Below are 27,212 nucleotides of genomic sequence, written 5' to 3'. Positions count from 1 at the left end.
TCAGGTAACATTAGACAATGGAGTTCAGTGGCTGAAGAAGGCAAACACTGCAATTTATTAATGAAACGCCATTTCAAAATTGATTTTTAACCCAAAATCCACGCATTTTAGTAATAAACCCCCTGTAAGCCCCTGGTTCCGTATCTTTCTGGGTATCCGGACTGGATTGTGTTTGGAGGGATGGACGGTCATCTATTGTTTTAGTATCGGAGAAGTTATCGAGCTTTTTATGGCACTAAATGTGTCACCAGTAAATTTTTGTGACTTTTTACGCTTTAAAAGTGACAAACGTAATTAAAATGTGGAGGGAAAGACTGGACCGAAGAGATTTGTTTTATTTTGTGACAGAATTTAAATTTTTTTTAGAAACCAGTGTCTTAAAGGGGCAGCACAACTATTATTTAACAGCCAGCAGAGGGCGTGCTTATAATGCATCTTACAGACAGGTAATGTGTTCTTTAGTGCTTTGCTCATTCTGGAAATAAATGATATGGTTAATAAGTCATTATAAATGGAGTATAATATAATTAGAGCGGTCACGTTACTAGAAATGGTCACATGACCACACAACACCGGAAATGATTCCAGGCCACGCCCTCTGACGGCTGGCCCGCCTCTCCCAATGCTGCGTTGTTCCATGGATGGGCGTGGCTTCTGAAACGTCTTGTGGGCGTGGATTGTCGTAGTATAAATACCGGGAACGCTGCGGTTTTCAGGATTGGGACCGGAAGCGGCGGCCGTAGAGATGGGCTCCCGGGCGTCTACACTGCTGAGGGACGAGGAGCTAGAAGAGATTAAGAAGGAGACCGGCTGTGAGTGTGGGCACAGGGACGCGGCTCCGGGGCAGTGTGTGCATGGGGCTGTCAGTCTGCACGGCTGTGTATGACTGCTCAGCTGTTATATCACACGGAGCAGCTTTACTGCCATTTAAAGGGGGTGTCCACCTTTGGGAACCTTTTTTCAGGTTAAAAATGTTGCACTATTGGTCTCCTGTAGCCTCTGTACTGCACAATGAGTCAACTGAGGCTTGGCCAGTGAGCTCACTCTCATAGTGATTGGAGAACTTTTTTTGGGTGTCTTTGACGGTTTTATAATCACATTGAGGCTGAATGTGTTGGGAAACTAAGAGCCTGGAAATATTTCATTGAAAAACTAAAAAAAAAAATATATTTTATATATATATATATATATATATATATATATATATATATATATATATATATATATATATATATATATATATATATATATATATAATTTTTTTTTTTTTTTTAAGAGCAATCATAAAATGTGGACAATCCTTAAAGGGAACATGTCAGCAGAAATTTTGCTTAAGGCTATGTTCACACACTGCGTTTTTTACCTGCGTTTTTGGTCCGTTTTTGCTGCAGAAATTTCTTGAGAAATTCTTGTAACCTTTCTGCAGACATTCCCCAGCAAAACCTATGGCCAAAAAAATTAGCTGTGCACACACTGTTCTTTTTTTCTTAAGAAAATTCTTCCAGTAGATTTTATTAAGAAAAAGAATGAGCATTTCACTTCTTTTCTGCAGCTAACTGCGTTATTTGCCATAGATAATTGGCACAATAACGCAGGGAGCAACCAGCGCCAAAAACGCACCGAAAACGCGGCAAAAACGCAGGTGCACTAATCCTTCACTCTTGAGAAATTTCTTAAGAAAAATCATTTTTCTAGTGTGAACATAGCCTTAAACCTAAAAGTTTCCCCTTCTGCAGCTCCTGGGCTGCTTTCTAGCAGGTTCCTATAGTTTTTGTGCCCCCTTTTAGACCAAATTAGATACTTTATAAAGTTGTACCTTTTTGGTATTCAAATCTTGTAAATTATCCATGGGGGCGGGCTGTCTGTTGTCCGTTACTGTCCCTCCTGCCGATTTACGCCGTCCCCCAACGCTCCATTTCATACCTCAGGACGCCGCCCAGTGCGCCCGTGGTCCCGCGCATGCGCCGTGCGACTGTACTGGCACTTTGTGACCGCTGGTGACGTGCTGCGCAGGCATGAGATTATGGGCGGCGCTGTGATTGTCATCAGCAAGTGCCTGCCCTTTCCCCTCTGCCTCCAGCTTTCTGCGCAAGCGCTGGCCAGATGACCCGACGTTACCTCTCGTAACCAGTGGTGTCCTGCTCCGCTCCTCCCATCTATTTCCTGCTCCAGGGCAAGATGGGAAAGAGGTGACGTCAGGTCATCTGGCCAGCGCTTGCGCAGAACGCTGGAGGCAGAGGGGAAAGCGCGGGCACGAGATTATGGGCGGGTACTTGATGACAATCACAGCGCCGCCCATAATCTCAGGGCTGTGTAGCACGTCACCAGCGCTCACACAGTGCACAGTCCCGGTACAGTCGCACGGCGCATGCGCGGGACCTCGGGCGCACTGGGCGGCGTCCTGAGGTATGAAATGGAGCGTTGGGGGACGGCGTAAGTCGGCAGGAGGGACAGTAACGAACACCAGACAGCCCGCCCCCGTGGATAATTTGCAAGGTTTGCATACCAAAAGGTACAACTTTATAAAGTATTTAATTTGGTCTAAAAGGGGGCACAAAAACTATAGGAAGCTTTCTAGAATGCAGCCCAGGAGCTGCAGAGGGGAAACTATTAGGTTTAAAGCAAAATTTCTGCTGATGGGTTCCCTTTAAGGCTGTGTGTCCACGGTAGAATGTACCTGCGGATTTTTCTGCATGAAAATCCGCGACTTTCGCGGCAAATCCGCACCCACGGATTTTGATGCGGATTTTTTTTTTTTTTCCCCCATTCTATACCCAAAATCCGCAAGAATAATTGACATGCTGCAGATTTTTCCAGATCAAAATCCGCGGCAAATCTGCTGCGGAAAAATCCGCAGCATGGACACAGCATTTCCAAAATGCCATTGAAATGGCTTGGAAGTGCCACTGCTGCAGATTTTCGGTAAATCCGCAGCGTGGGCACATAGCCTAAAGGTCTGATTACTAGAAGTCCTATGAAAAGTCTCACTGAGTATAATCAGGCTATATATTTTTTTAAAGGAATTCATAATAAGTTTTATTTCTATAGCGCCAACATATTCCGCAGCGCCTTACAATTCAGAGGGGACATGTACAGACAATATGAGACAATGAAAAATAACAACATTCAGATACCAGGAGGAGTGAGGGCCCTGCTCGTAAGCTACAGTCTATGAAGTCATCTATAGGATTTTAAAGGGGGTGTCCACCATAATTTTTCTAATAAAATCCATGTATTTTTCATCTAAAATAATTTTTGTATCTGAACGTGTTGCGCCATTTGCTTTTGATATTCTCTGTTGCTCTGCCTATTGTTACATAAAAAAAATGTTTAAAAGAACTGAGTCCTCGGTGGTTGATACCTATTGTTGTATATCGAGTCAACTGAGAATTGGGCAGCGAGCTCTTTCTAGCACTCTTAAGACAGCTGATTTATGAGCACATTCAATATGTTAGGAAACAAACTAAACAGCACATCAGCTTTTAATGATTTTCATTTGTCAGAAAATTATATGTATTATTACAAAATTATATAAATGTAATTATTTTTTTTTCCCCCAAATGCATTAGTGGACAATCTCTTTAAGATCTTATGTCGGAGAGATCCGGCTGCTAGGACCCCTGCAAAACACAATAACTATGTTGTGCGATCACTGCATTATATTCTAAGGGTCATCATTTCTCAAGATGCTGCTGAATTCACACTGGGGGAGAGAAGGGTTATAATATAATATTTACTTTTGGGGGGTGTAATCTTGGGATGCATGCGAGGCACTTGGATTGGATGGTCCCTTTTTAGTTTGGCTGTTATACAGATGTTGTTCTGTATTAATTTTCTTGTGAAAAGGAAAGAAGGATCGGGCTGAGCTTTTGATATGTCCAATCCTAAATTTTCAGGGGAGCTATAGATTTTTGGTCTGGAGGCGGCTATGCAGAGAAAATGCAACACTTGACGACTGTGGAGAGGGATCAAAGCAGCCCTATATTCTTTTTTTTTTTTTTTTTTTTTTTTTTTTTTTTATATCCCTTCTCTCCGTAACCCCCCCCCCTCTTCCCTACTGTCAGGGATGGGGTGGTATGACTACCCCCCACATATCAGATGGTCGTCCACCTTCCTAATGGGTACCATCAGAGTATACAAAGGGAATATCGCACAGAGTGTGGTTATCTTAACTTAAGGGTAAGTTCACACGGTGCGTTTTTCGGGTGCGTTTTTGGCCTCAAAACTGCATGACTTTGCTTGCCCAGCAAAGTCTGAGTTTTCATTTTTGCTGTCCGCACATTTTTTTTTTTTTTATTTATTTATTTATTTTTTAAGCTGCGTTTTTGAGCTAAAAAAAAAAAAAATGGACATGTCAGTTCTTTCCTGCGTTTTTCTACGTTTTCCCCCCCATGCTGTGCATTGGAAAAACAGAGATCAAAAACGCACCAAATCGCAGCAAAAACGCATGCGTTTTTAGCGGCCAGAAACGCAGCGTCAAAAAAACGCAGCATGTGCACATAGCCTAAAAGGGTGTTGTTTTTTTTAAGTTTATGATAACAAAGGTGGAGGGAATATTTGTTCCATCGGGTCGGGAAGGGTTTATATAGTGAGTAATCGTATAACAGCCCTGTAGGTGTCATTCCGGCTAATCTTGGGACCTGTGCACACTGATCTGCTTCAATAAACACCTGAAAAATAAAAAAAAACACTTCATACTTATTTCTATTGGAAAAAAACAAAAAAGGTCTACACTTCCCCACCAATTCTCAAAACAGTGGTTCCACATTTCCGTGTATGAATGGCTCAGTAGCTGTGGACACTTCTCTTGAGCAGTGTGGGAACGTTAGGACCCCCGTTCTGCAAAGTGCACACGGTTTTTTTTTGTTTTTTTTTATCCCTCGTCCGGAACGCTGCAGTCAAATCTGCCTGTGCGGGGCGCAGCGTATGATCCTAGGGTTCGCTCTTTGTCCTTTGATCCCCCGCACTAGAATTTCTGGAAACTGTTGTACGCCCTGAGTGCAGACCTGTGAGCTGCTGCCACTTCCTTCCCGGAGCACTGTGTACATAGCGTCAAGGTCGGGCACAATCCAGTGCACTTAGGTGTAATCCGAGCAGTGGAGGCCCTGAGGATTGGTTTATATTCCTGTGCAAGTGGATATATGTCAGTGATACTTGCTTCCCCCCCCCCCCCACCCCCACCCCCTGGCCTTGCGCTCTCTCTCCTCCCCCCCCCCCCACCCCCAAAGGCCTTGCGCTTACCCCCCCCCCCCCCCCCCCCATCCTTGCGCTCTCATATGCATGGGTTCCTAATAGTGATGAGTGGGCAGTACCATGCTCTCGACGTGCTATCGGATGGGCACAACTTGTGTACGGAGCATAATGGAAGTTGATGAGGAACCTCGAACAAGTTTCCCATTGACTTCCATTATACTCAGTACACACATCGAGCCCATCTGACTGCTCGCTCAGTATGGTAGTGTCCGCTCATCACCAGTTCTTGTTCCTCCATATGTAACACCAGTGAGGAAAGTCTGGGTGGTGCCATTACAAAAACTATTGTCCTTTGTGTGCATCAATCCAAGTTCTGGACAAAAACACCTAAGGCTGTGTCCACGGTAGAATGTACCTGCGGATTTTTCTGCATGAAAATCCGCGACTTTCGCGGCAAATCCGCACCCGCGGATTTTGATGCGGATTTCTTTTTTTTTTTTTTCCCCATTCTATCCCCAAAATCTGCACCAAAATCCGCAACAAAGAATTGACATGCTGCAGATTTTTCCGCATCAAAATCCGCGGCAAATCTGCAGCGGAAAAATCCGCAGCATGGACACAGCATTTCCAAAATGCCATTGAAATGGCTTGGAAGTGCCGCTGCTGCAGATTTTCGGCAAATCCGCGGCAAAATCCGCGGTAAATCCGCAGCGTGGGCACATAGCCTAAGGTGTCTGTATGTCTACTGAGATATTTTTAGTTTTCCTTCTGCTCAATTAGGCATTTTCTATGGGGAGAGTAGCGTAATCGTGGATTTACTAACAGACGTCTGCCCATAAATGCCAGACGACTTTAGGTCGCCAAACAGTCTGCACATTGTTGGCACATACACGGAGCGATGTGCTGCTGATGACTCTCATAATGGTGCCCACGTAAGACTGATGGGGGACCCACTTGTGGAGGTGACTGCTAACGTTCTACCTCCTCATAGTAATGGCAGGAAGCCATTAATCAGGAGGGTGGAGGGCCAGTTTGTGCAAGATCATGGCTTTGATTTTGTGCCAGTGAGATTAGCCTTTTTATGCTTCTGGCGTCTGCGGGAGGTGGAGATCTACATTTCTGCTGTGTAATTGACTGAAGGATCAAGAGGCTTTTAAAGCGATTGTGCAGTCGTAAGGAAAATTCTGTACCCTGGTAGTTTATAAAGCAAACTGTGCTTTACTCATCCTCCCCAGGTCCTGCGCTCAGTTTCCACTGCTGTTCCTCTGCAGTCTATGCGCTCGGCAGTTTTACACTAGTCTCGTTCGTTTTAGGGCAGCGTCCCTGGAGTGTTAAAATAATGGACTAGTCTTTAAACCTTTGGGTCGATTTTTTTTTTTTTTTTTTTTTTTTTTTTTTTTTTTTTTTTTTTTTTTCTCCTTGAAGCAATGCCCCCCTCGCTAATTCTGTCTCTTATACACTGAAAATTTATCTGATGAAGGGTAATCAGCACACCCGGTCCATCAGCGCCTCCCATTGAAATGCACCACACAAATTTCCTTGTCCGTGAGCATCTGTCATACATAGACTTGATAAGATGTAACCCGTTTTTGGAGCTTTCCTTGCATCCTGTGCCAAACCTTAGTGTGAACATAACCCTACTAAGTTGCCGTTGATGTGAAATTTATGAATTAATTTTTTTATTTATTTTTTTTTGTCTAGTTTCTCACAGCCAGATAACCCGCCTGTACAGCCGCTTCACCAGCCTGGACAAGGGAGAGAATGGGACGTTAAGGTAACCCTATATGTATTGGTTACACGTCTACAGGCTTCTTTTCACCTTTGCACATCGAGTCTCGGTCTATATAAAGAATTATGAGTGGTTTAAAACTTTATTACTTCTCTTATAGCCCAGAGTTTCTCACTTCTGCTCTTTATGAGGTTTTTACTTAGTCTCCCCATAAAACACTCTATACATTTATTCAGTAAGAAATGCTGGGGAAGGAGTTATGGAAAGCTGCAGAATTATGAATGCAGCTCTGGATTGAGCTGTATAAGATGAGCAATGTATTTGCAAAGTTATTAAACATTTGCCATTGATGGGGATTTGAAACTGTGTTCCTGCAATCAAGTGTTAGAGGAGCTGCGTCTCTCCGGCAAGTGACCATCATGGAGGTGTAGATGTAACTGTACACATAGTAGTGGCTATTAGACTGGAGCAGTCCCCTTTTGGTGATAGTGTGAATTAATTTACACATCCCAGTCCATCGGCTATGACTGTAATCTGTGGCCCCTGGATGGGACCCCTGAGAGCCACATCCTACCTCCCCGGCATTCATGGATCTTCTCTTTATTTGGCCAGCCTGGCGTGGCATCATCATTGCTATGTCAGGCCAGCCTGGCTAATCAAACAAAGAACCTCGACTGCCGTCCGGTAAGAGATGGCTCTCGGGGCTACTATCCTATAGTCTCAGATTAGACGTGGCCAATGGACTGGGACATATGGATGGTCTTGAACAGACTCTAGTGCTGCAGTGGATTTTAAGGGGTGCTGTGATTTAGACCCTTAGAGATGGAATATTGGTGGCTTGTCCTAAGAAATTAATTTTAAAACCTAAATCGATCATAACATGCTATGGGGATCCACTGTCTTCCCCCAATGCTGGTGCCCAGTTTCCACTGGGCTGAAAGCAATGACGTTGGCCCCACGTTGCCTGGCGGCACTCGCTCACTGCCGGCATGGAGGGCATTGTCTGAGCACAGGAGCACCTTCCCGGGTTGAATAGGTCTAATTTTCTTATATTCCCACATCTAACCACTGTTGCTAGGGTTGTGATGGGCCCACTGGGAGAAAGGGGGTTAAACAATTCCACCCCCACCCCCGGTTATTTCCATTAGCGGTACTAATTGCCTTCCAGATGTAATTGTGTCATGCTGCTGACCACTAATTACTTTCATCATAAACTGCCTGCCTGTGGTAACGACATGACATTTAATGAAGGAGCTGGTTATGTAAGGCACGACATTATTGTCTTTTACGGCCATTTAGTCATTTTTTAACTCTGTAAAGTGGCTCAGCCTCATCACATGATGTGCCAGTTACATTGTTGGCTTAGTGCATGGCTATGAACTGCGGTGACCTTTTTTATGGGGTTTTTGTTGGCTTTATATACAAGATATTCATATAGTGAAGCGTGGCCCTGTTTAAAGGGGGCTTTTGCATCGGTCAATCCCTACTTGTTGGGAAGCATACCTAGACAATAAGCTGATGGACCGTGTCCCCCATTCCCTTCCTGAGACCACCAGCTATAATATATAGGAAAAAAGCAGAGAAGCTCTGCACCAACCCCTCCCATTTTTCATGCTCTGAAATCAGATTTTAGACTTTATTGCACACAAAAGGCCTGTTTTCTCTCTAAACCATTAAGAAATTTGTATAAATTTCTGTTAGTGAGTGCTTCTTCTTTGCAGACAATCCACCCACTTCACAGGTGTGGCATATTAAGATGATTGGACGGCTTGATTATTGCACAGGTGCGCCTTGGGCTGGCCACTATGAAAGGTCACTAAAATGTGCAGTTCTATCACAAAGTACAATGCCCCATACACTTTAGACTAATGACATCCAATCTCGCAGAGTTAAACTGATTAAGCCAACAGTTTGTGTATGGGGGGGGGGGGCTCAACTGGTGGTTGTCTGCAGAGATAAGGGTTAATGCTTAAAGGCCCCGTCACACTAAGCAACATCGCTAGCAACATCGCTGCTAACGAACAACTTTTGTGACGTTGCTAGCGATGTTGCTGTGTGTGACATCCAGCAACAACCTGGCCCCTGCTGTGAGGTCGTTGGTTGTTGCTGAATGTCCTGGGCCATTTTTTAGTTGTTGCTGTCCCGCTGTGAAGCACAGATCGCTGTGTGTGACAGCGAGACAGCAACAACTAAATGTGCAGGCAGCAGGAGCCGGCTTCTGCGGAGGCTGGTAACCAATGTAAACATCGGGTAACCAAGAAGCCCTGTCCTTGGTTACCCGATATTTACCTTGTTACCAGCCTCAGCCGCTCTCACTGTCAGTGCCGGCTCCTGCTCTGTGCACATGTAGCTGCAGGACACATCGGGTTAATTAACCCGATGTGTGCTGTAGCTAGGAGAGCAGGGAGCCAGCGCTAAGCGATGTGCGCTGCTCCCTGCTCTGTGCACATGTAGCTGCAGCACACATCGGGTAATTAACCCGATGTGTGCTGTAGCTAGGAGAGCAAGGAGCCAGCGCTAAGCATTGTGCGTTGCTCCCTGCTCTGTGCACATGTAGCTGCAGGACACATCGGGTAATTAACCCGATGTGTGCTGTAGCTAGGAGAGCAGGGAGCCAGCGCTAAGCAGTGTGCGCTGCTCCCTGCTCTGTGCACGTGTAGCTGCAGCACACATCGGGTAATTAACCCGATGTGTGCTGTAACTAGGAGAGCAGGGAGCCAGCGCTCAGTGTGCGCTGCTCCCTGCTCTCTGCACGTGTAGCTCTGTGCGCTGGTAACCAAGGTAAATATCGGGTTGGTTACCCGATATTTACCTTAGTTACCAAGCGCAGCATCTTCCACGCGGCGCTGGGGGCTGGTCACTGGTTGCTGGTGAGCTCACCAGCAACCCGTGTAGCCACGCTCCAGCGATCCCTGCCAGGTCAGGTTGCTGGTGGGATCGCTGGAGCGTCGCAGTGTGACATCTCACCAGCAACCTCCTAGCAACTTACCAGCGATCCCTATCGTTGTTGGGATCGCTGGTAAGTTGCTTAGTGTGACTGGACCTTTAAGAAATAAGCTGACCCTCTCATAGAGACCACCATATACCCGCATATCAAGGACTCTGGTTAGAAAGTTGCCAGCAGAACCATTGTTTGGCTGGAAGCTAAATTGTATGGGGGGGGGGGGGGTCTTAGACTTGTCTTATCATGTATCTAGGTGAGAACTTTCCAATCGCACCAATGTCGAAAGAAGCCTCTTGAACAGCCTTGTTTCAATAGCGCGATGGCTGACCGTGCGTACCACTGCTCTGCCATCTCTGGCAGTCCCATAGACAAAGATTGAGCACAATGCTTGACTATTACCGCCAGTTCCGTAGACCATTCATGCTATCTCTGTGATCAAACAGAAGCCCTGTTTTTTGGTTCGATGGGTGTCCCAGCAGTGGTTTGGGGAACCTGTTGAGACATGGCCTTTTTTTAATATGTCTGCCGGGGAGCACTGTTGGACAACTTCTGGTCTAAAACGCTGACCTTGGTGTAAACGCCGCTGTTCTCTTGAATCCGGTTTCCCTATGTTCCTGCTCCCCTCCGTTCCTGACATATGACACACTCTTCATTGTATGCAAGTCTTAAACTTTTTAGCCAAGTAGGTGTGGTCCCCAACTTTTCCATTGCATATTTTTTTGAGAACCAAGCCCACTTGGCCAAAAAGATTAGATTTATGTACAGGAAAGAACGGGCAATATCTCGGGAAAGGAGATGAGTAGGAAGCAGAGAAAAACCTCGCCGGATTCAGGAGAACAGCGGCGTGTACATCAGGTAACAATGATATATTTATTGCAAATGGCCAATCTTCTGTAAAGTTTCCTTTTTACAATGTTCTTCTCCCGCCTTCATATTTTTATCTCTGTGCTCTTTTTATTAACCCATTTGTCTCTTAAACGTGGCGTGCGGGTGAACTTTGCTCGGCCGTCTGTAATAAAGGTAAACGTTACATAATGTGCGGCATTGTTTCAACACAATTCATTTTATAATTGCTTCAACTAAGTAGTTTACTTTACAAGAGAAATTACTGCCGCTCCCCATTAAAAAAACATAACACTTTCTCGCTTGGTTATGATATTGATTATAATGTAACATGATTGATCCTGACATTGCGTTCCATAAAAACTAATGTGGGGACATTTAAATGGTTGTCTAATAAACACTTGTTCAGAAAGGTAACACTTTGCTCTGGGTGTAAAGTCCATTTAACGATCTAAGGGCAAAATATTGCCTTAAAGGGGACCAGTCACCAGATTATAAGGAACCAGTTTTTGCTCTTATTTTATTCTCGCTGCTTCCCTGAGTTTTCTGGTTTTTGTTTGGTTTCAATCCAATATGTGGTCCCAGAGATATGGACCTTTTTTATTCAGCTCTTGTTTTTATGATCTTCTCTGGGGGCGGGGCTTAGTAGTGTAAAGACACACCCACCAGGGAATCCTGGGAGCCAGGCCTCCTTGATCAGGACTATACTAAAGCACAATGCCCATATCTCTGAGACTGTTTATTGGATTATAACCAAACCAAAACCAGAATACTTTAGTGGAGCAGCACAAATAAAATAAGAACAAAAACTGGTCACTTAGAATCTGGTGACTGATCCCCTTTAAGGCCATATTTTGTAGTATTTTTAGCAAGAACTGAAGACCCTGCCATAATGGGTAAAAGTCACACTTTTTATAGGGGTTGTCTAAGCAGATTTTCACTCTCAATCTAACGTACATGTGGAGACGCCAATGGTATGCCAAGACAAAACGCCCAGTGTTATGTATGACCCTGGTGGCTGTCAGGTCAAGTGTGCCGCCCCAATGTTTATTCGTCTGATATCAGATTGGGTGGGAGCGACACCTTTTTGAAGTAGGCTTCTTTGTATGATAGCGGCACTATTCAGCACACCAGTACTGGCCAGGCTGTTTGTGGTCGCTGCTAATAATGGCTAACTCTGCAGGATATGTTTGATTATTATATTTACTTTTCTCTTCTTAGCCGGGAAGATTTCCAAAGGATCCCGGAACTGGCCATTAACCCGTTGGGAGATAGAATTATTAATGCCTTCTTCCCAGAAGGGTAAGGTTTATAATAAGGCACCACAAGCACAGTTACAAGACTCTTATATTTTTTTTTTTTTTAATTATTTTTAAATTTTTTTGTGATTGGCTACACTTAAGGGGGTTATTCAATCACCATTACCAGCCTACTGCTTTATAAAAAAAAATTTCAGCCATTCTTGAGACTTATTTTTATCTCTAATCTCTTTGCCGTGGAGACTGACCACTGCTGCGGGGCAGTTGCATGGTTTACAAGCTCTTTTATATTGAGCTTGTAAGCACTGTAAGGATTTCTGCAGCACACGAACCTCCTAAGGGTATGTGCGCACGTTGCTTTTTACCTGCTTTTTACCTGCTTTTTTGCTGCTTTTTCTTCTGCGCTGTTTAATGCCAAAATGGATGTGTTCTTCTATTCAAGCAAAGTCTATGGGAATTTGGGTTTCTTGTTCACACTATGTTGTTCAAAATGCTGCCTTTTTGTGGCAGAACTTTGGTCAAAAACTCAGCTTTGCAGTGCAAAACCCAAATGGCAAAAACAATTGACATGTTGCTTCTTTGAAAAGCTGAGTTTTTGACCAAAGTTCTGCCACAAAAAGGCAGCATTTTGAACAACATAGTGTGAACAAGAAACCCAAATTCCCATAGACTTTGCTTGAATAGAAGAACACATCCATTTTGGCATTAAACAGCGCAGAAGAAAAAGCAGCAAAAAAGCAGGTAAAAAGCAACGTGCGCACATACCCTAATACTGTCCAGCTGCAGCACCGTGCTTACAATCTAGATATCAGTGGTGGTCGGTCTCCAAAGCAACGAGCTGTAAACACTGTTCATATTTTGTGTGTGTGTGTGTGTGTGTGTGTGTGTGTGTGTGTGTGTGTGTGTGTGTGTGTCAGGAAGAGCTATATAGAAAGTTTGTTATCCGGCGCTGAAGACGTTACTGTTGTCACACACCCGCTAAGATAATCTATGTATTTTATTTTTTACATTTTAGGGAAGACCAGGTTAATTTCCGTGGGTTTATGAGGACACTCGCTCATTTCAGACCTATTGAAGATAATGAAAAATCAAAAGACCTCGCCGGCTCCGAGCCCCTGAACAGCAGAAACAACAAACTATTGTGTAAGATTACAAAATCCTAAAAATAGATCGTTAAGTGATGAAATATTCCCAGTAATTAAACTTCCACCTCCCATCTCTGAACTCTATTCCCAGTAATACATTTTCCTACTTTACCCCCCCTCCAAATCTCTGAGCTCGGCCACACTTGTCCGTTTGCTTGGCCTTAAATTGTCACGTAAGCTACTTTCACACTTCAGTCGTTACGAAGGATCTGTCGTTTTTCAGCGGTCAGGAATCCTGTGAAATAACTGATCCGTCGCGTCCGTTACATCCGTTGTGCATCTGTTTTACGACTGATCCGTCATGATCCGTTTGTTTTCTTTGTCGCTCCATTGGGAGACCCAGACAATTGGGTGTATAGCTACTGCCTTCCGGAGGCCACACAAAGTATTACACTAAAAGTGTAAAGCCCCTCCCCTTCTGCCTATACACCCCCCGTGCTCCCACGGGCTCATCAGTTTTTATGCTTTGTGCGAAGGAGGCAGACATCCACGCATAGCTCCACAGCTTAGTCAGCAGCAGCTGCTGACTATGTCGGATGGAAGAAAAGAGGGCCCATAACAGGGCCCCCAGCATGCTCCCTTCTCACCCCACGCTTGTTGGCGGTGTTGTTAAGGTTGAGGTACCCATTGCGGGTACGGAGGCTGGAGCTCACATGCTGTTTTCCTTCCCCATCCCCTTAGGGCTCTGGGTGAAGTGGGATCCTAATCGGTCTCCAGGCACAGGGGACTGTGCTCCATCCACAGCTCCTGGGGACTCTGCTGGATAAGGAGCCGAGTATCGTTCAGGGACATGGCCCTGCTACTTTGAGGTACTCTGTGTGTCCCCGTGGGGACCGCGCACAGCAACACTCCAGCATTGCTGGGTGTGCTAGTGCACCGGGGACAGCAGCGCTGGCTGCATTTGTGCCATTACACACTGCAGCGTGGCTGGGTGTGTTAGTGTTACTGGGGACTACCGCGCTGACCGCGCGCTGCCATTTCACACTGCAGCGCGACTGGGAATGTTAGTACGCCGGGGACTACCGCGCCGACCGCGCTCATACGCCGGCCGCGCTTATAACTTTAGTCCCCGGCTTTTGCGGCCTAGTCTCACTTTTTTCCCGCCCCCAGGCCTGCCAGTCATGGGAAGGGCGGGACGCTGTACAGGACGTCAGCACTGGGGCTGGAACATGCTTTGCATACTCCACCCCCCTCACTGTGCACAGTGGGGCACCAGATTCCCGCACTTTCTAGGGCACGCCCACGGCCCCCTCCTCTCCTCAGGACGCCGGCAGCCATTCCTGTCAGCTCTTCTGACGCTGGAGAGGGGAGACAAGCTCAGGGAGACCCAGGCAGGGATTCTGGTGACCACACAACCGCTTTGAGCGGGCGGTAAGCAACACCTAGGTGCTGGCCCCACTAGTGCAGAAGTGTACTTATAGATTATATGATTATAGGCTATACTTTACACTGTATGGTGCACGGTTGATTTCTTTGTCGCTCTATTGGGAGACCCAGACAATTGGGTGTATAGGCTATGCCTCCGGAGGCCGCACAAAGTATTACACTAAAAGTGTTAAGCCCCTCCCCTTCTGCCTATACACCCCCGTGCTCCCACGGGCTCCTCAGTTTTTTGCTTTGTGCGAAGGAGGTCAGACACGCACGCACAGCTCCACAGATTGGTCAGCAGCAGCTGCTGACCATGTCGGATGGAAGAAAAGTGGGCCCATATAGGGCCCCCAGCATGCTCCCTTCTCACCCCACTCTTGTCGGCGGTGTTGTTAAGGTTGAGGTATCCATTGCGGGTACGGAGGCTGGAGCCCACATGCTGTTTTCCTTCCCCATCCCCCTCAGGGTTCTGGTGGAAGTGGGATCCTATCGGTCTTCAGGCACTGAGACCGTGCTTCATCCACAACTCCTGTGGAGCCTGCTGGATAGGAGCCGGGTATCGTTCAGGGACATGGCCCTGCTACTTGGAGGTACTCTGTGTCCCCGTGGGGACCGCGCACAGCAACACCAGCTTTGCTGGGTGTGCTAGTGCACCGGGGACCGCGGAGCTGACCGGGTTAATATGTGCCATTACACACTCAGCGTTGCTGAGTGTGTTTATGTATAGGGACTGCCGCATTGACCGCCGCTGCCTTGGAAATACTGCGGCACGGCTGGGACTTGTAGTGCGCCGGGGACTTCCACGCCGGCCGCGCTTTTACGGCGGCCGCGTTTATTAGTAGAGTCCCCGGCTTTTTGCGGCCTAGTTTCCTTTCCTCCCGCCCATAGCCCTGACAGGCAGGGGAAGGGCGGGACGCTGCATAGAACGAGCAGCACTGAGGGCTGGAGCATGCTTTGCATACTCCACTCCCCTCACTGTGCACAGTGCAGGCACCAGCTCCCGCTCTTTCTGGGTCACGCCCACGGCTCCCTCCTCTCCTCAGGACGCGTTCCTGTCAGCTCCTCGGACGCTGCAGAGGGGGACAAAATCTGGGAGACCCAGGCAGGGACTCTGGTGGCCTCACAACCGCTTTAAGCGGGTGGTAAGCAGCACCTGTGGTGCTAGCCCCATTGTGCAGTAGTGTAACATTATATGTTTATTTTACACTGTATAGTGCACAGTTGATTTCTGGCTATATACCCTATTGTGTTGCTCAGGGAAGATAATAGCATGGCGCCCACGAAAGGCAGGGGTGCCAAAACACAGGCTTATTATGTTGCCTGCGCCGCATGTACGACCCCGCTACCGGCAGGTTCCACTGACCCTCATTGTCTGCACTGTTCGGCCCCTGTGGCACTTGCTCAGCCAGAGCCTCTGCTAGGGGGGGCCCAGGGGGAGCCACCTGCTAACACTGTTCAGGTGACAGGGACGGAGTTTGCAAAACTCTCTGATACTATGGCTAAGATACTAGAAGCCTTGCAGTCCAGGCCGGTATCTCAGCACAGGGACTCTGTTGAATCTTTGTTCCCTGGCCCACCTCAGCTGGACCAACAATGTCCTCCAGGGGTATCTCATGGATCCCAAGCTGAGGGTTCTGACACAGACCCCAGCCCCAGACCGACTAAGCGAGCTCGCTTAGATTTTCCCTCGACATCATCATATTGTTCAGGGTCTCAGCGAGGGGAATCGCTGGTCGATGACGCGGAAGTAGCTGATCAGGATTCTGATCCTGAGGCCGCTCTCAATCTTAATACTCCGGACGGGAACGCCATAGTGAACGACCTTATTGCGTCCATCAATCGTATGTTGGATATTTCTCCCTCAGCTCCTCCGGCGGAGGAGTCGGCTTCCCTGCAGGAGAAATTTCGTTTCAGGTTTCCCAAGCGTACACCGAGTATGTTTCTGGACCACTCTGATTTCAGAGAGGCAGTCCAGAATCACCATGCTTGTCCAGATAAGCGTTTTTCTAAGCGCCTTAAGGATACACGTTACCCTTTCCCCCCCTGACGTGGTCAAGGGCTGGACTCAGTGTCCCAAAGTGGATCCTCCAATCTCCAGACTGGCAGCTAGATTCATACTTGCAGTGGAAGATGGGGCGTCATTCAAAGATGCCACAGACAGGCAGATGGAGCTCTGGTTGAAATCCATCTATGAAGCTATCGGCGCTTCTTTTGCCCCAGCATTCGCAGCCGTATGGGCACTCCAAGCTATCTCAGCAGGTCAAGCGCAAATTGACGCAGCCACACGCACGTCCGCGCCACAGGTGGCGTCCATAACCACTCAGACGTCGGCATTTGCGTCTTACGCTATTAATGCTATCCTGGACTCTGCGAGCCGTACGGCGGTTGCAGCCGCCAATTCGGTGGTACTCCGCAGGGCCTTGTGGCTACGGGAATGGAAGGCAGATTCTGTTTCCAAAAAGCGCTTAACCAGTTTGCCAATTTCGGGCGAACGATTGTTTGGCGAGCGTTTAGATGAAATCATCAAACAATCCAAGGGAAAGGATACATCCTTACCCCAGCCCAAACCGAACATACCCCAACAGAGGAGGGGGCAGTCGAGGTTTCGGTCCTTTCGGGGCGCGGGCAGGTCCCAATTCTCCTCGTCCAAAAGGCCTCAGAAAGATCAAAGGAACTCTGATGCATGGCGGTCTAAGTCACGTCCTAAACAGACCACCGGAGGTGCCGCTACCAAAGCGGCTTCCTCATGACTTTCGGCATCCTCACTCCGCATCCTCGGTCGGTGGCAGGCTCTCCCGCTTTTGCGACACCTGGCTGCCACAGGTAAAAGACCGTTGGGTGAGAGACATTCTGTCTCACGGTTACAAGATAGAGTTCACCTCTCGTCCCCCGACTCGATTCTTCAGGGCATCCCCGCCTCCCGAGCGAGCCGAGGCTCTTCTGCAGGCGCTGGGCATTCTGAAGGCAGAAGGAGTGGTGGTCCCTGTTCCTCTTCAGCAACAGGGCCACGGTTTTTACTCCAACTTGTTTGTGGTCCCAAAGAAGGACGGGTCTTTTCGACCTGTCCTGGACCTGAAACTTCTCAACAAACACGTAAAGACCAGGCGGTTCCGGATGGAATCCCTCCGCTCCGTCATCGCCTCAATGTCCCAGGGAGATTTCCTTGCATCGATCGATATCAAGGATGCTTATCTCCACGTACCGATTGCTCCAGAGCACCAGCGCTTCTTGCGCTTCGCCATAGGGAACGAACACCTGCAGTTCGTGGCACTGCCGTTCGGCCTGGCAACAGCCCCACGGGTTTTCACCAAGGTTATGGCTACTGTAGTAGCGGTCCTCCACTCTCAGGGTCACTCGGTGATCCCGTACTTGGCCGATCTGTTGATCACGGCACCCTCTCTAGAGGCATGCCAACACAGCCTCGCCGCTACCCTGGAGACTCTCCAGAGTTTCGGGTGGATCATCAATTTTCCAAAGTCAAATCTGACACCGGCCCAATCGCTGACATACCTTGGCATGGAGTTTCATACCCTCTCAGCGATAGTGAAGCTTCCGCTGATCAAGCAGCGGTCACTACAGACAGGGGTACAATCTCTCCTTCAAGGTCGGTCACACACCTTGAGACGCCTCATGCACTTCCTGGGGAAGATGGTGGCAGCAATGGAGGCAGTTCCTTTCGCGCAGTTTCACCTGCGTCCTCTTCAATGGGACATCCTTCACAAATGGGACAGGAAGCAGACGTCCCTCGACAGGAACGTCTCCCTCTCGCAGGCGACCAAAGCTTCCCTTCGGTGGTGGCTTCTTCCCACTTCATTATCGAAGGGGAAATCCTTCCTACCCCCATCCTGGGAGGTGGTCACGACGGACGCGAGTCTGTCAGGGTGGGGAGCGGTTTTTCTCCACCACAGGGCTCAGGGTACGTGGACCCAGCAAGAGTCCTCGCTTCAGATCAATGTTCTGGAAATCAGGGCAGTGTATCTTGCCCTAAAAGCGTTCCAGCAGTGGCTGGAAGGCAAGCAGATCCGAATTCAGTCAGACAATTCCACAGCGGTGGCATACATCAACCACCAAGGCGGCACACGCAGTCGGCAAGCCTTCCAGGAAGTCCGGCGGATTCTACTGTGGGTGGAAGCCACGGCCTCCACCATCTCCGCAGTTCACATTCCAGGCGTGGAAAACTGGGAAGCAGACTTTCTCAGTCGCCAGGGCATGGACGCAGGGGAATGGTCCCTTCACCCGGACGTGTTTCAGGAGATCTGTTGCCGCTGGGGGGTGCCGGACGTCGATCTCATGGCGTCCCGGCACAACAACAAGGTACCAGCGTTCATGGCACGGTCTCAAGATCCCAGAGCTCTGGCGGCAGACGCCTTAGTTCAGGATTGGTCGCAGTTTCAGCTCCCTTATGTGTTTCCTCCGCTGGCACTGTTGCCCAGAGTGTTACGCAAGATCAGGGCCGACTGCCGCCGCGTCATCCTCCGTCGCTCCAGACTGGCCGAGGCGGTCGTGGTACCCGGATCTGTGGCATCTCACGGTCGGCCAACCGTGGGCACTACCAGACCGACCAGACTTGCTATCTCAAGGGCCGTTTTTCCATCTGAATTCTGCGGCCCTCAACCTGACTGTGTGGCCATTGAGTCCTGGATCCTAGCGTCTTCAGGATTATCTCAAGACGTCATTGCCACTATGAGACAAGCTAGGAAACCAACGTCCGCCAAGATCTACCACAGGACGTGGAAAATTTTCCTGTCGTGGTGCTCTGCTCAGGGTATTTCTCCCTGGCCTTTTGCTTTGCCCACTTTTCTGTCCTTCCTTCAATCTGGACTGGAAAAGGGTTTGTCGCTCAGCTCCCTTAAGGGACAAGTCTCGGCGCTCTCTGTGTTTTTCCAGAAGCGCCTAGCCAGACTTCCACAGGTACGCACGTTCCTGCAGGGGGTTTGTCACATCGTCCCTCCTTACAAGCGGCCGTTAGAACCCTGGGATCTGAACAGGGTGCTGACGGTTCTTCAGAAACCACCGTTTGAGCCAATGAGGGATATTTCTCTCGCACGCCTTTCGCAGAAAGTGGTTTTCCTAGTAGCAGTCACTTCACTTCGGAGAGTGTCTGTGCTAGCAGCGTTGTCTTGCAAAGCTCCTTTCCTGGTGTTTCACCAGGACAAGGTGGTTCTGCGTCCGGTTCCGGAATTCCTCCCTAAGGTGGTATCCCCCTTTCATCTCAATCAGGATATCTCCTTACCTTCTTTTTGCCCTCATCCAGTTCACCAGTGTGAAAAGGATTTGCACTTGTTAGATCTGGTGAGAGCACTCAGACTCTACATTTCTCGTACGGCGCCGCTCCGATGCACTCTTTGTCCTTGTCGCTGGCCAGCGTAAAGGGACACAAGCTTCCAAATCAACCCTGGCTCGGTGGATCAAGGAACCAATTCTCGAAGCTTATCGTTCCTCGGGGCTTCCGGTTCCCTCAGGGCTGAAGGCCCATTCTACCAGGGCCGTGGGAGCGTCCTGGGCCTTGCTACACCAGGCTACGGCTCAGCAGGTGTGTCAGGCAGCTACCTGGTCGAGCCTGCACACTTTCACGAAACACTATCAGGTGCATACCTATGCTTCGGCAGATGCCAGCCTAGGTAGGCAAGTCCTTCAGGCGGCGGTTGCCCACCTGTAGGACGGAGCCGTTACGGCTCTATTATGAGGTATTATTTACCCACCCAGGGACTGCTTTTGGACGTCCCAATTGTCTGGGTCTCCCAATGGAGCGACAAAGAAGGGAATTTTGTTTACTTACCGTAAATTCCTTTTCTTCTAGCTCCAATTGGGAGAGCCAGCTCCCGCCCCTGTTTTTTTGTGTACACATGTTGTTCATGTTGAATGGTTTAAGTTCTCCGCTATTCCTTCGGATTGAATTTACTTTAAACCAGTTTATAATTTTTTCCTCCTTCTTGCTTTTGCACCAAAATTGAGGAGCCCGTGGGAGCACGGGGGGTGTATAGGCAGAAGGGGAGGGGCTTTACACTTTTAGTGTAATACTTTGTGTGGCCTCCGGAGGCATAGCTATACACCCAATTGTCTGGGTCTCCCAATTGGAGCTAGAAGAAAAGGAATTTACGGTAAGTAAACAAAATTCCCTTCTTTGGGAGAGCCCAATGGGAGTGGCAGACATTTTGGTGACCTATTGGTGTTTTCATAGGCAATCTGTGACTGTTTGTAGATAAAGGGGCAGAATAAATGTTATAGCTAACATTGCGTGGAATATTCCTATCAAGCCACTCTGGAGCCTTGCAATGTGATTGTGTACATACTGGGCATGCTCAGTAGAACATAACGGAATCCAGCACTGGATTCCGTTGTACGACGGATTACGGAGGAATCCTGCACCATAGACAACCATTATACCTCTTGATAGATTGTGATGGAATCCTGCACAGTGCGGTTTCTTTTCTTCTTTTTTTTTTTTTTTTTTTTTTTGACGCTCCAAAAAAAGGCAGTGTCAGTTCCGTCCGATAATCTGTCAGCCCACGACTGATCCATCGCGGGATGGATGCAACTCAAGGCCACCAGTCGCAATCTGTCATTAATACATGTCTATGGGGAAATAACTGAATCCTGCAAAATAATTAACCCGTTCACGACCGGCCGTTTTTTCGCTTTCCTCCTTTTTTTTTTTTTTTTTTTTTTTTTTTTTTTTTGCCATATTTCTGAGACGTAACTTTTTTTTATTTTTCAGTCAATATGGTCATGTGAGGGCTCATTTTTTTGCAGAACGAGCTGTACTTTTAAATGAAACCCTCAGTTTTACCATATAGTGTACTAGAAAACGGCAAAAAAAATTCCAAATGCTGAAAAATTGCAAAAAAAGTGCGATAGCACTATGGTTTTTGAGATATTTTATTCACTGTGTTCACTATATGGTAAAACGGATGTGCCAGTGTGATGCCTCAGGTCAGTGCGAGTTCGTAGACACCAAACATGTATAGGTTTACTTTTTATATAAGGTGTTAAAAAAAAAATTGGAAGGTTGTCCGAAAAAAGTGGCGCACGTTTTACGCCATATTCCGTGACCCATAGCGTTCTCATTTTTCGGGATCTATGGCTCATTGACGGCTTATTTTTTGCGTCTCGAGCTGACGTTTTTAACGGTACCATTTTTGCGCAGATGCTACGTTTTGATCGCCTCATTGCATTTTGCGCAAACGTTGTGACGACAAAAAACATCGTTTTGGTGTTTGGAATTTTTTTTCCGCTACGCCGTATACTGATCAGATTAATTGATTTTATATTTTGATAGATCAGGCGTTTCTGAACGCGGCGATACCAAATGTGTGTATATTTTTTTATTTTTTGAACCCTTTAATTTTCAATGGGGCGAATGGGGGGTGATTTGAACTTTTTAGGTTGTGTTTTTTTTTTTTTGTTTTTTTTTATTTTCCAGTCCCCCTAGGGGGGCTATTGCGATCAGCAATCCGATCGCTCTGCAGTATTTGCTGATCACAGCTACCTAGCTGTAAACAGCAGATATGCTCTTTCTCTTGTGCTGTGCCGCTGGCACAGCAAAGTGAAAGCAAGTCAGGTGTAGTACAGGAGTCATCACATGACCCTGTGCTACCATGACAACTATCGGGAGTCACGTGATCGCGTCACGTGACTTCCGGTATCGGGCGGTAAGGAAATGTTTACCGCGATCGCGCTTATAATGGTGCTGTCACATATTGACAGCGCCATATAAGGGGTTAAACGGCACGAGCAGATAATGATTCTGCTCGTGCCTAGCAGGCACACATCTCAGCTGTGAACATCAGCGGAGATGTGCGCCGATCGCAGCATGATGCTGCTGGCAGACCGCGGGCAGTAACCTTATGACCGCAAGGACGTAATTTTACGGCCCGCGGTCGTTAAGGGGTTAATACATGTCTATGGGGGAAAAAAACTGAATCCTGCAAAATATGTTGCAGGATACCGTATTTTCTCAAGCCAACGGATTGTGACTGATGGAAAAAGACTGAAGTGTGAAAGTGGCCTAACTTGTTCACTTCTATGGCACTGAACTACAATACCAGTTAGGGTACTTTCACACTTGCGTTGTTTTCCTTTCGTCACAATCCGCCCTTTTGGAAAACAGCGGAATACGTTAACTGATTCCGCTGTTTCCCATAGACTTGTATGGATGACTGATTGTGCCAAAAGGAGCTGCGTTGCTTCTGCTGGGCGACGCTGAGTTGCTTCCGCCGGGCGGAAGTAACGCAGCACGTAACGTTTTTTTGAGCAGTGGAATCCTTAGGATTTCACTGCACATGCTCCCTGCACCCGTAACCAGGGTACAAATCGGGTAACCAAGCAAAGTGCTTTGCCTAGTTACCCAATATTTACCCTGGCTACGTGTGCAGGGAGCACGACACTTCCCCGCTTGGCTCCGCCCCCTCCTGCACTCCACATGTGCGTACACATACACACACACATACTCACCTGTCCTCAGCGCCATGGCCCCGCTCAGCTCCACCCACCCCGCACTCCGCCCCCCGCACACATTCTCAGCTGCTGTGAGTGATCAGCTGAGCGACCGGCTGCTGTAAGCGATCAAAAGAAAAAAGCTGATTCTGTTTGTTTTGTACGATCCGTTGTGCCACTATATGCAACACATCCGTTGCATCCGTCACACAACGCAATGCAACGGATACCGTTTAACGCAAGTGTGAAACTAGCCTTAATTAGCGGTTTCTGAAAGATGAAATGTGACAACCTGTTACTTTCCAGCAAGATGTTTTCTGAATCTGATATGACTATTAAATATAACATTTTAATTTTTTTTTTTTTTCTCTTTACATAGTTGCTTTTAGGCTTTACGATCTGGATAAAGATGACCGAATCTCTCGGGACGAACTCCTGCAGGTAAATTATACTTATCAAATTTGATAACTATAAACCTATAACTTTATTAAAAGTTTGATATATATATATATATAATATATATAATTTCCACATGTACATTCCAAAATTGTTAGTAGAAAGACCATCATTCTGTGGTGTTAAGAGACAATCACTTGCTCAAAAAAAAAATGGTTAAATGACTTGTAGTAATCCCCAAACCCTACTGATTATTGCACCCTTTTCCATTTTCTGTTGCACTGTTCTATTAGAGATATTTAGGCGAAACTGTAGTTAGGCACAAAATAGGGTCTTACCCGGTTTATGGGTTTAGAAGAGTAGAGGAATAAATACAGTGCCAGTCACAACCCCTGTGCAGACATATGTGAGTGGTTCAGCAGCGGCCCCGTTGAGAAAAATGGTGCTATATAAGTTCAGGATGGAAAACGGGTTTCATGCCGCGCTATAAACCACAAGCTGGTGTATTAAAAAAATAGATATTCTTTTATCGAGTTATTCCTACGCGTTTCAGAGGCATGTGCACCTCCTTCAGGGAAAAGAAATCAGATTATTTCTTTTCCCTGAAGGAGGCGCACATGCCTCTAAAACGCGTAGGAATAACTCGATAAAAGAATATCTATTTTTAATACACCAGCTCGTGGTTTATAGCGCGGCATGAAACTCGTTTTCCATCCTGAACTTATATAGCACTATTAGAGATATTCACATTTGTTACTTTTGGAGCACAGTATGTGAAATCTCTACTTGCAACTCAACACAGCATTTCTTCAGCTTTTGGAGCCCTGTGTTTTCACTTCTTCCAACCAGACGCTGCCAAGTACACCTCAGAAGTGTTTAAGACTGTTAGATCAGTTGCTGAACTGTTATTGTCAGCACTTGGGAATAAGGAGTGAAGGCACACAACTCCAAGAAGACTTGGAAGAAATGCCCAGTTGGTGTGAAAGCGGGGATTTCATATACTGCGCTTTAAAATCAAATACCTCCTGCAATGGAGCAACGCAGCATAAAGAAGGGAATTTTGTTTACTTACCGTAAATTCCTTTTCTTCTAGCTCCAATTGGGAGACCCAGACAATTGGGTGTATAGCTACTGCCTCCGGAGGCCACACAAAGTATTACACTTAAAAGTGTAAGGCCCCTCCCCTTCTGGCTATACACCCTCCCGTGGGATCACGGGCTCCTCAGTTTTAGTGCAAAAGCAAGAAGGAGGAAAGCCAATAACAGGTTTAAAGACAAATTCAATCCGAAGAAACATCGGAGAACTGAAACCATTCAACATGAACAACATGTGTACTCGAAAAAACCAAAAATTCCCAAGAAAACAGGGCGGGTGCTGGGTCTCCCAATTGGAGCTAGAAGAAAAGGAATTTACGGTAAGTAAACAAAATTCCTTTCTTCTTTGTCGCTCCTAATTGGGAGACCCAGACAATTGGGACGTCCAAAAGCAGTCCCTGGGTGGGTAAAAGAATACCTCGTGATAGGGCCGTCAAACAGCCCTTTCCTACAGGTGGGCAACCGCCGCCTGAAGGACTTGTCTACCTAGGCTGGTGTCCGCCGAAGCGTAGGTATACACCTGATAATGCTTGGTAAAGGTGTGCAGACTCGACCAGGTAGCCGCCTGGCACACCTGCTGAGCCGTAGCCTGGTGCCGTAATGCCCAGGACGCACCCACGGCTCTGGTAGAATGGGCCTTCAGCCCTGAAGGAACCGGAAGCCCCGCAGAACGGTAGGTTTCAAGAAGTGGTTCCTTGATCCACCGAGCCAGGGTGGATTTGGAAGCTTGCGACTCTTTACGCTGACCAGCGACAAGGACAAAGAGTGCATCCGAGCGGCGTAAGGGCGCCGTGCGGGAAATGTAGATCCTGAGTGCTCTGACCAGATCCAACAAATGCAAACCTTTCTCAAATTGATGAACCGGATGAGGACACAAGGAAGGTAATGTGACATCCTGATTGAGATGAAAGGGGGATACCACCTTAGGGAGAAACTCAGGAACCGGACGTAGAACCACCTTGTCCTGGTGAAACACCAGGAAGGGAGATTTGCATGAGAGCGCCGCTAGCTCGGACACTCTCCGAAGAGACGTGACCGCTACTAGAAAAGCCACTTTCTGTGAAAGACGAGAAAGGGAAACATCCTTCATAGGTTCGAAAGGCGGCTTCTGGAGAGCAATTAGAACCTTGTTCAGATCCCAGGGCTCTAACGGCCGCTTGTAAGGAGGGACGATATGACCAACTCCTTGCAGGAACGTGCGCACCTGAGTAAGTCGTGCTAGGCGTTTCTGAAAAAATACAGATAGCGCTGAGACTTGTCCTTTAAGGGAGCTGAGCGACAAACCTTTTTCCAACCCGGATTGCAGGAATGAAAGAAAAGTAGGCAATGCAAAAGGCCAAGGAGGAACTCCCTGAGCCGCGCACCAAGATAAGAATATCTTCCACGTCCTGTGGTAGATCTTGGCGGAGGATGGTTTCTAGCCCGTCTCATGGTGGTAATAACATTTCGAGATAATCCTGAAGACGCTAGGATCCAGGACTCAATGGCCACACAGTCAGGTTCAGGGCCGCAGAATTCAGGTGGAAAAACGGCCCTTGAGATAGCAAGTCTGGTCGTTCTGGTAGTGCCCATGGTTGGCCTACCGTGAGGTGCCACAGATCTGGGTACCACGATCTCCTCGGCCAGTCTGGAGCGACGAGGATGGCGCGACGGCAGTCGGCCCTGATCTTGCGCAGCACTCTGGTCGCAATTCCGGCTACCTTATGTGTTCCCACCTCTGGCATTGTTACCCAATCTTGAACTAAGGCGTCTGCCGCCAGAGCTCGGTGATCGTGAGACCGTGCCATGAAAGCCGGGACCTTGTTGTTGTACCGTGACGCCATCAGGTCGACGTCCGGCATCCCCCAGCGGCGACAGATCTCCTGAAACACGTCCGGGTGACGGGACCATTCCCCTGCGTCCATACCCTGGCGACTGAGGAAGTCTGCTTCCCAGTTCTCCACGCCTGGGATGTGAACTGCGGAAATGGTGGAAGCCGTGTCTTCCACCCACGTTAGAATCCGTCGGACTTCCTGGAAGGCTTGCCGACTGCGTGTGCCACCTTGGTGGTTGATGTATGCTACCGCTGTGGAGTTGTCCGACTGAATTCGGATCTGCTTGCCTTCCAGCCACTGCTGGAAGGCTTGTAGGGCAAGATACACTGCTCTGATTTCTAGAACATTGATCTGAAGGGTGGACTCTTGCTGAGTCCACGTACCCTGAGCCCTGTGGTGGAGAAAAACCGCTCCCCCACCCTGACAGGCTTGCGTCCGTCGTGACCACCGCCCAGGATGGGGGTAGGAAGGACTTTCCCTTTGACAATGAGGTGGGAAGAAGCCACCACTGAAGAGATTCCTTGGCCGCCTGAGAAAGGGAGACGTTCCTGTCGAGGGACGTCGACTTCCCGTCCCATTGACGGAGAATGTCCCATTGTAGTGGACGCAGATGAAACTGCTCGAAAGGGACTGCCTCCATTGCTGCTACCATCTTCCCTAGGAAGTGCATGAGGCGTCTCAAGGGGTGTGACTGGCCTTGAAGGAGAGATTGCACCCCTGTCTGTAGTGAACGCTGTTTGTCCAGCGGAAGCATCACTATCGCTGAGAGAGTATGAAACTCCATGCCAAGGTATGTTATCGATTACGTCGGGGTGAGATTTGACTTTGAAAAGTTGATGATCCACCCGAAACTCTGGAGAGTCTCCAGCGCAACGTTCAGGCTGTTTTGGCATGCCTCTTGAGAGGGTGCCTTGACAAGTAGATCGTCCAAGTAAGGGATCACAGAGTGACCCTGAGAGTGTAGGACTGCTACTACTGCTGCCATGACCTT

General features: G+C 47.8%; 1 protein-coding gene across 1 annotated transcript in view; it reads left to right on the top strand.

Moving 5' to 3' along the window:
* Nucleotides 1-658: 658 nt before the first annotated feature.
* The window catches only part of CHP1 (calcineurin like EF-hand protein 1), a 50,757-nt gene continuing 24,203 nt past the window's right edge, over nt 659-27,212 (top strand). The window contains exons 1-5 of the mRNA XM_075331181.1: nt 659-812; nt 6,895-6,967; nt 11,931-12,011; nt 12,984-13,111; nt 23,297-23,358. Of these exons, the coding sequence (XP_075187296.1) occupies nt 746-812; nt 6,895-6,967; nt 11,931-12,011; nt 12,984-13,111; nt 23,297-23,358 (411 nt within the window). The 5' untranslated portion in view covers nt 659-745. The remainder of the gene's footprint in view (nt 813-6,894; nt 6,968-11,930; nt 12,012-12,983; nt 13,112-23,296; nt 23,359-27,212) is intronic.

This window comes from Anomaloglossus baeobatrachus, chromosome 12, assembly GCF_048569485.1.
Source record: "Anomaloglossus baeobatrachus isolate aAnoBae1 chromosome 12, aAnoBae1.hap1, whole genome shotgun sequence".
NCBI classification, from domain to species: Eukaryota; Metazoa; Chordata; class Amphibia; order Anura; family Aromobatidae; genus Anomaloglossus; species Anomaloglossus baeobatrachus.
This window is presented reverse-complemented; position numbering and strand designations above follow the sequence as displayed.